The sequence below is a fragment of the Rattus norvegicus genome, chromosome 10 (genome assembly GCF_036323735.1).
Source record: "Rattus norvegicus strain BN/NHsdMcwi chromosome 10, GRCr8, whole genome shotgun sequence".
NCBI lineage: Eukaryota > Metazoa > Chordata > Mammalia > Rodentia > Muridae > Rattus > Rattus norvegicus.
The window spans coordinates 63,858,386-63,866,463 of record NC_086028.1 but is presented as its reverse complement, the minus strand read 5'-3'; the positions used below and the strand labels follow the sequence as shown (position 1 = coordinate 63,866,463).

Genomic DNA, 8,078 nt, shown 5'->3' with positions numbered 1-8,078 from the left:
TGCTTTGGGTCAGCTTGGAGAAGACCGTTAGTCATCAAAGACAGTGGCTTCCCATTAGGTAAGATTCTGCCTTTCAGCTTTGAGCCCAGGTCTTCCCAACCTCTGCTCACTTCCCCAAAGCATGAAGGGTAGTCTCTGTACATGACACTGCTCAACACTGAGCTACATGGGTGGGGCCAAATGGCAACCAAAGGAGATCCTTCTGGGGCTGGTATAGCCATGAAGCCAGCCAGGGAATGAATCATCTGACTATCAGCAAGGGGCAGCCAGGGCTTGGGCCCAAGTGTCTCCATGGGGCTGATGAAGCCTCAAAAGTCCTTTATCCCTCAGCAGTGTAGGGAGAAACCAGCTGGAGCCTGGAGGGATAGGACTACCCAGTAACTACCCCGTAGGCAACTCAGGAGCTCCAGCCCAGATGGTGCTGGTGCCAAACAGGGAGAGAGTGAGAAGACAGAAAGCCCCAAAGCCCAGTAAACTTTTCAGACTGATTCAAACAATTTACTGTGACAATTGGCACGGCTGAGGTCAAAGGTGGATAGGCTGTGGTCAAGGACTGATCCCCAACCATAGACAGGCTTCTGTGTCAAAACCGCTCTCCCAGGTACCACAGTTAGCATTAAGGGGTGCCTAGAGGCCACGGAACACAGCAGGGACCTAGTACCATGGGCTAGAAAGATTCTCATGCTTAGTCCCCTAAATGCCATCTCCTTTACTCTGGAAGGTTCTGCATGATGGCTCCCTGCAGCCTGCCCTGAGTGGACCTCTCCTGACTAGATTCTGTATCTAGCAGAGACTGGCTCAGTCAGAGAATAGGTGTTGCCCATAACTGGCTTGAACACCGTTTCCAAAGTGAGTACTGTCCTTAGAGACGCTGGTGCACTGGGCTTTAGGTATGTAGTCGGTGTGGAGCCACTGCTTCTCATGGCTTCTGGCAGCTCAGGAGTTCTGAGGAAACTGCTGGAACTCTGGGTGTGGATTAACCTTCTCCAGTACCCTGTGAGAGACCAGAGAGACAGTTCAGAGTTGACACGGGGAGCCCCCAACCCAGTCTGGAGAGGTGACATGAGACGGATTTGGGTGGGCAGCTCCAGGTGTCTCCCTCCCCAGTGTCCATAGCAGATGGCTCTAGAGAAGAGCTCTAAAGACTTCAGTGGGCCAGCTAGCCTGGGACTTAGCCACAATTAAGTCCTCTGGGCTCTCTGTGAACACAGTTCTGCCACTGTAGTCCTGTCTGCAACACGGGGATGGGGCAGGCTGAGGTAACTTGATGGACAGAGGACACAGTCTTATCCAGTTAGCTTGACTCCTCCCATATGTCCCTCTACCTTGCTCTGTAATGGCTCCTGAAAGACCAGGCAACCATCTGCATTGGGGTAGGGTCAGCCCTGGAGCGGGACACCTACAGGACAAGGGTTCCTTTCTCAGTTAGGAGCAGGGGAGACAGGAAGCTCCTAGGAAAGTTAGACTCCATGATGAGCAGGCAAGGTCGGGGCCCTTTATTACCCAATCAGAATGGCCGGGATAAAGAGGAGGCCAGCTCCCAGGAGGAAGGGGAAGCCCTTCATGAAGTTCAGAGTGGCCGGGTAGAGTGAGTTGAAGATGCCGGAGGCCATCAACATGGCCAAGCTATTCACACAGGCCACAGCCGAAAAGAGAGCACCTGTGAGTGAAAAAACACACTTCAGAGTTGGAAAGACCCAGGGTCAAATGAGGGCAGCTCCACTTCACAGCTGTATGGCCTGGGGTGGCCTCCCTGAGTCTCTCCTCCCTCACCTGTGCCTCCTACTCTCAGTGTGGAAGTAAAAATTCTGTGAGGTCATCCATGGGATGCGCCTGGCAGAAGAGCTATTAAACACATGGCTATTAACTGTTAAAATTACGTGCTTGTATATGTGTGTTTTGTCTGCATGTATGTCTGTCTCTGTGCCACTTGCATGCCTGGTGCCCTTGGAAGCTAGAAGAGAGTGTCAGATCCCCCCAAAATGGAATTACAGATGGTCATGAGTCACCATGTGGGTGCTGGGAACCGATCCCAGGTCCTCCGGTTCATGATAGTAAAGGCTGAGCCATCTCTCTGCAGCCTAGTTGGGTTTGTTTTGAGAAATGGTCTCCCTACATGGCTCCAGCTGCCCTTGAACTTGCAATCCTCCTGCCTCAGCCTCTTGAGTGCTAAGATTACAAGGGAGTGCATGTATGACCATGATGACTTTTTTTAAAAAAAGGTTTTATTATACTTATTCATGGGTGTGTGTCGCTCGTGTGAGGCGTGTGTGGAAGTCTGAGGACTTCTTTCAGTGGCTGATTCTCTCCTTCCATGTGCTCCCTCAATATCAAACTCGGGTCACCAGTCTTGGTGGCAAGTGTTTTCGCCTATTCTATACGTGGTGATGTCTAACCGGAGCTTGACAGGCATCTCCTCCACTTTGGAAATGTTATTTTATTCAATCAACATTCACAGCTCACTGAGGGGCTTTTCTTTCTGGGTCACTGCTCGTCGTCCTACAAAAGGACGATAGCTATTTCACGGATGGCCAGTAACTCTGAAATGGAGAGCACCTGTCACAGGTGGCCTCCTACTGGAGCTGGTTACTAAGGGGTGCTAATTTCCCACAGAGGGTACAGTAAGTGTGCCGAGTGAAACAAGTCCACTGCCCGCTTACACGGTGGAACACAACTGTAATCCCAGCTCTTGGGAAGCTGAAGCAAGATTTTGAGTTCAAGGCCAGCCTGGGCTACTTAGCAAAGACCCTGTTTCAAAATAAACCAAAACAAAGAGAAGGGCATTGAATGAATGAATAAGGCATTTTAGCAGACACCCAAACCTGTGCCACTGGTCCCAGCTTTGTAACCCAGTTGTTGCAAAATGAGCACTAGCCCAATAGAAACAGAGACTCAACTGTCGGACTCCAAGGGCCTACCAGTGTCCTGTAGAACAACAACCTCGTGTCACAGAGGAAGAAACAGGTCCAGAACAGAGCCGGGGGGCTGAAACCCAGCTACAAGACCAAGTGCTCTTAGAAACACGAAGGAGTGGGAGGTGGGAACAGGGGGTGGGCACAGGGGTGTGGTGCGTTCGGGGACGTGGGGGCCACCATGGAGCCGAATCAGTGGATGAAACACTGGCCATGCTTCCGGGAGGCCCAGTTAGGATGCCCTGAACTCACATAACTACTTAGGAGGTGGAGACAGGAGACCCACTAGGCAACTGGTTAGCTACACTACCCAAACCAGTGACACCATGCTCCTCAAGACCCCGAAGTCACTCTCTGCACCTACATATAGGTGAACCCGTGTGCACACCCATGCATCCATCCATCCGGGGCCATTATTCACTGAGCAACCTTGAAAAACTCAGTTTAACACTCTAAGCTTCTCTTTCTTTACCGGTCAACTGGGGACAACAAAGCCTCAGGCTCATTGTTTCATCCCCTCTGGGCCTATGTACTGTAACCCCTCCCCCCCAAGAGAAGCAGGAAACTCTTGCGTCATCACACCCATTTTACAGATGGGAAAGAGGAGGTCTAGAGAGACAAACTCTGCAGTGGTTACTCAGGAAGGACTTGATTGTGCTCTATTGATAGCAATTGTAGCTCCGTACAGAAATTCACAGCATCTATCTTCTGCCAGCTCTTAGTGTGGACCAGAGGTGCATCTGATTTGATTACTGACTCCTCCAGGTGAGGGTAGAAGGCAGGCCATCCTTGACCACAACTGTCCATTTGCCTCTTCGGGCACCCCTGGGCACGAGGGACCAGACACAGACTGATGCTGACACTTACCCTGCTCCGACTCGCTCACTAGCTTGGAGAGCTTGGCCCGGATCACAGGCGTAGTGACCAATGACAGGAAGAGTAATCCGTACCCTGCAGAAAAATTGGTCAGGAAACAGCCATCAGGGAGGGCTGTCTAACATCAGCAGAGCTCCCACACACAGCGCTGGAGGGACAGATGTTGGACCCAGGAGGAAAGTGCAGAAGCTGTCTGCCCACTCTGTTAAGTGAGAGCTACCTTCACTTTGCTTTGTCCAAGCCCCACCAACGGCTTTGTCCAAATACCTCTAGTGCCCACCCAGCTCTAGAAAGAAGGTGGCAGGTTCCAGAAAACGAGCCTTGGCATTGGAGTTAGGTTACCACTGTCTGCTGTGTGTGTGACCTTCTCTAAGGTCACCCACCATCTCCTGGTGCATAAGTGGAAGACCACAGGTCTCTGCTGGAGGATGGTTCTACAGGGTGAGAGGTTGAGTAAACAGCCTGGAAGACAGGCCCTAAACCTGTGAACTATCTTCCATGGAAAATGAGTCTTTACAGGTTTAACCAGGAAGAACCTCAACGGAAACTCTCCTTTTTAACAGGTTGATAAAGAAGTGGCCAGGAACAGAGGGAGCCCGCCACAGCAGAGGCTCAAGGAGATGAGAAACAGCGTCTCTCCTAGTGCCCCTGCAGGGAACATTATCCTGTGACAGACACTGGTACTGACCTTTAACACTGAGAGAATACCTCTCCATTAAGCTGCCCAGTGTGTGGCCATCTGCTTCAGCCACTTTGGGGGACTAATACATGGGCTAAGGAGGTGCTGTCTGTGAGGGGTGCATGCTGAGGGCATAGCGCTCGAGTTCCTTGGCCCTGGCATCTGGCTACCCACAGGCACTCGATGTTTGCAAATTCTGCTTAGGCTGTGGTGCAGCGTCTTTCATATTAGCACTTCTGAGGTCCGTGGCCTTGGGTGAACAGGACCTGGTCCCTTTGGTTTTATTATCAGTCCAGCAGCTGAGTGAACACAATTGCTACCTATCATCAAACATCTGACTGCCACACAGTGTGGTTCCGGACTCTAACAGAATACACTTATTTTTTAAGGAGTCAACTTCTTCATTCTCTGGCCAGCTGCCCCTCTTCTCGGGAGAGTCAGGAGGGAAGCAGCAACAAGAGGAAGGGGGAGGGAAGGAAAAGGAAGAGGAGCTGAGTCAGCAGGAATTTTAGACACTGTAGCTTTTTAACAAGCCGGAAAGAAGGCAGGGCGTTGTGGTTAACACCTGTGATCCCAGCGTCCAGGACGCAGAGAAGGATCAGAAGTTCAAAGTCATCTTCAGCTACACAGAAAATCAGAGACCAAGTCTGAGCCTGTCTCTAAACAAGATCCTCGAGGGAGGCCCTGTGATTCTTATCCGAGAGCCAAAGATCAAGACATTAATGGCCTGGACTTTGGGAGGCCAAGGGGTGAATCGATTAGCTTATGAGCCATGCTTCTGCCTTTCGCTCTCCAGTCCTAACAAGACTGATGACGTGCATGCGTTACTTGGGCCACTAAAGCTCTGTACTTTATATCAGAGATGCTATCTTTCTGTGGTTTCTCAGGTGTCTGTCCTCTGCACAGGCTGAGAATATAACTCTGGATCCAAAGACACGGGCTTGAACCACATTCGGTGGGGAGTGGGCAATCGGTGAACGGGCCCATTTTCACTTTACCTGTGAACATGAGGGGTGTGATGGTTGCGAACGCAAAGACCACCATTCCCAGGATGTTGAAGGCCAGGCCAATCTCAGCCACCCAGGTGTCGGCCAGGCAGAACTGCAGAAGTCTCAGGCCCAGCAGGCTGGTGAGGTAGGGTAAGTGCTGGGCTGCTGAGCCATAGCCAATCAGCTTGGAGTCCCAGCAGAGGGGTGTGCTTAGCTCATAGAGCGTCAGGATGTCTTGAGCCCCAAAGTGCACAGTGACCACCACGAATATGGCCAATGAGTACAGGGCTAGATGCATCCTGGACTTCTCTGGGGCTGGGACCACATACAGCTGGACAATGGATCGGTGATGGCGGAGCGTGAAAAGCCTCGTGGACTTTGGCTCCTTCACTGTCTCACCAAAACAGAATGCTGCATATAGAGTCATAACGATCAGCACAGCCAAAGCCAGCCAGAAAGGGTTGGCATAACCCTGGGCCCGGAGCCAGTGACCCCCAAGAAGGCTTGCCAGGGTCCCGGCCACACCAATGCATGCTTCCAGCAGAGCCATCCGGAAGGTGCGACTGTGATTAGAGCTAACATCAGCCACAGAGGCAAAGCTAGCAGCAAGAAGGCCGTTGAAATCTCCCAGAAGGGCACAAAGGGCTCGGCCGAGCACGAAGAACCCGATGTGCAGTTGTAGTTGCACCACAAAGATGGACACCACGGCCTGGAGCAGCAGACCAAGAGAGGCCAGCACCAGCAATGGGCGGCGACCCACGCGGTCACTCCAGGCTCCCAGGAGGGTGGACCAGAAGAGTCCCACCAGGAAGCCTCCCACGTTCATGTAGAGGGTCCAGTGGGATGTCAGGGTCTCCACTTCCTGTAAAGACACAATCGCCAGCGCGCAGGCCCTCACTTTGGTTAGCTACCATCACCATCTTGGGAGCCTTGCTTTAGGGCCCTAAGCCTCTTGGAAAGTTCCTTCAACTTGTAAAAACAGGCCCCGGAGAAGCATTCCCTCCTTCTCCGCGCTTATGTTAACCCTCCAGCCCAGGCTTTCCTAGGTCCACCGCAAGGCAGCCAGCCAGGGCAGGCCCTCTTTGGTCTGGCCCGCCCACCATGCCACGTGCGTCCCCTCGGGGACCCCATCTTCCACAGGCCCCGCCCCGTGCCGCGCTCGGTGTTAACAGCTGCTCTGGTCCCTGCTACCTTCAGGACGGGATCCGCGCTCTGGTTGCCACAGTTCTCCCGGTGGCGGGTGCCATTGTATCCGAGCTCGGTGCTGATGCGGTGCCAAATGTACTGTGTGGTGAGCGGTCCCTGTAGAACCAGCGCAAAGTTGGCTAGGAAAACGAGGGGCTCCACGGGGCCGCGGAACAGCACGGCGGCGGTGAGGAGACGGTGGGACGAGCCCACGGGGCTCACGCGCCCCTCCATGCGCGAACACCGAGGGGCTGACACCTCGGAACCAGCTGCGAGAGGCGGACCAGTCTGCGCTCTCTGCGCCTGCGCGGGCTTCGACTCCTTCTGTTAAAGTCTGGAGGGGCGGAGCGTGAGACAGTCTCTAAAGCTTTGGTCCGCTGCTCTCTGGGATGGGTGTAGTTGAGTTAGAATCCCTGTGGTGTGACGTCACTTCAGGCACCGCAAAGATACCACCTTGCTGCAGCCCTCCCTCCTGAGCCTAGGAACACTCAAAAGAATAATCAGAATATGAATAACTAACATTTGTTGAAAACTTACTTTGTTCAGGGGCCAGAAATTCTGAATGCATTATCTCATGGCAACCTTATAGATTAGCCACTTAATGACCCGAATCTAGAGCCGTGGAAGTCAGATCGAAGGCCCGCAAGATTAGGACACAAAACTGGATATGCCAGCTGCGTGGTGACTGTAGCTTGGCACATGGGCATCTTATGTAAGAGCAGCCAGAGCCTGATGGGCCGCGCTGGAATACATGTGTTCTGCCACTGATCCTTTGACCTCGTCTTCATTAGTGGCATGTGCTTTTAATCCCAGCACACCAGAGGCAGAGATAGGTGGAACTCTGTGAGTTCGAGGCCAGTTTGGTCTACATAGGCAATTCTAGGCCAACCGAGGCTTGATATCCTGTCACAAACAAACAAACAAAACAAGGAAGGAAGGAAGGAAGGAAGGAAGGAAGGAAGGAAGAAGGAAAGAAAGAAAGAAAGGAAGGAAGGAAGGAAGAAAGAAAGGAAGGAAGGAAGAAAGAAAGAGGAGAGGAGGGGAGGGGAAGGGAAGGGAAGGGAAGGGAAGGAAGAAAGAAAAGGAAGGACAAAATTCTGGAAGAACTATTGGAAAATGACAATGGGATGTATTGTATATACACACTTTCAGGCCAGGCTAACCTCAAACTCACAGAGATTCTCCTGCCTCAGGCTTCTGGGTGCTCTTGCTATTAATTAGACTTAATTGCTGTTGGCTATTGTTGATGACTAATAGGTTGTCCCTTGCCCCTGTTCCTGTCCTAGGAGCCTTTCCTGGAGCTAGTGTCACATCAAGGGCTGGGTTCTGATCTTGCAGTTCTCTTAGAGGAGCAGAGCAGAGACAAGATGAGCCTGAGATGGTTGAGGCCCCTGGGTGTGGGCCTGTGCTCTTGAGTGCTCCTGTGGTAGGAACTGA

At 52.3% G+C, this 8,078-nt stretch overlaps 1 protein-coding gene across 1 annotated transcript; it reads right to left on the bottom strand.

Annotated features, from left to right (window-relative positions):
• Positions 1-476: 476 nt before the first annotated feature.
• Slc46a1 (solute carrier family 46 member 1) lies at positions 477-6,913 on the bottom strand. Its single transcript, NM_001013969.1, has 5 exons — positions 6,648-6,913; positions 5,466-6,318; positions 3,780-3,863; positions 1,504-1,660; positions 477-994 (listed from the first exon to the last, which is right to left on the bottom strand). The coding sequence occupies exons 1-5, from the start codon at positions 6,873-6,875 to the stop codon at positions 937-939; spliced, it is 1,380 nt and encodes a 459-aa protein (NP_001013991.1). The 5' UTR covers positions 6,876-6,913; the 3' UTR covers positions 477-936.
• Positions 6,914-8,078: the final 1,165 nt, after the last annotated feature.

Coding starts and splice junctions, on each gene's coding strand:
- Slc46a1 (NM_001013969.1), bottom strand. CDS start 6,875: ATGGAGGGGCGCGTGAGCCCCGTGGGCTCGTCCCACCGTCTCCTCACC. Junction 1,661..3,779: donor AGTGAGCGAGTCGGAGCAGG/GTAAGTGTCAGC, acceptor TTTCACTCACAG/GTGCTCTCTTTTCGGCTGTG. Junction 995..1,503: donor ATCCCGGCCATTCTGATTGG/GTAATAAAGGGC, acceptor GGTCTCTCACAG/GGTACTGGAGAAGGTTAATC.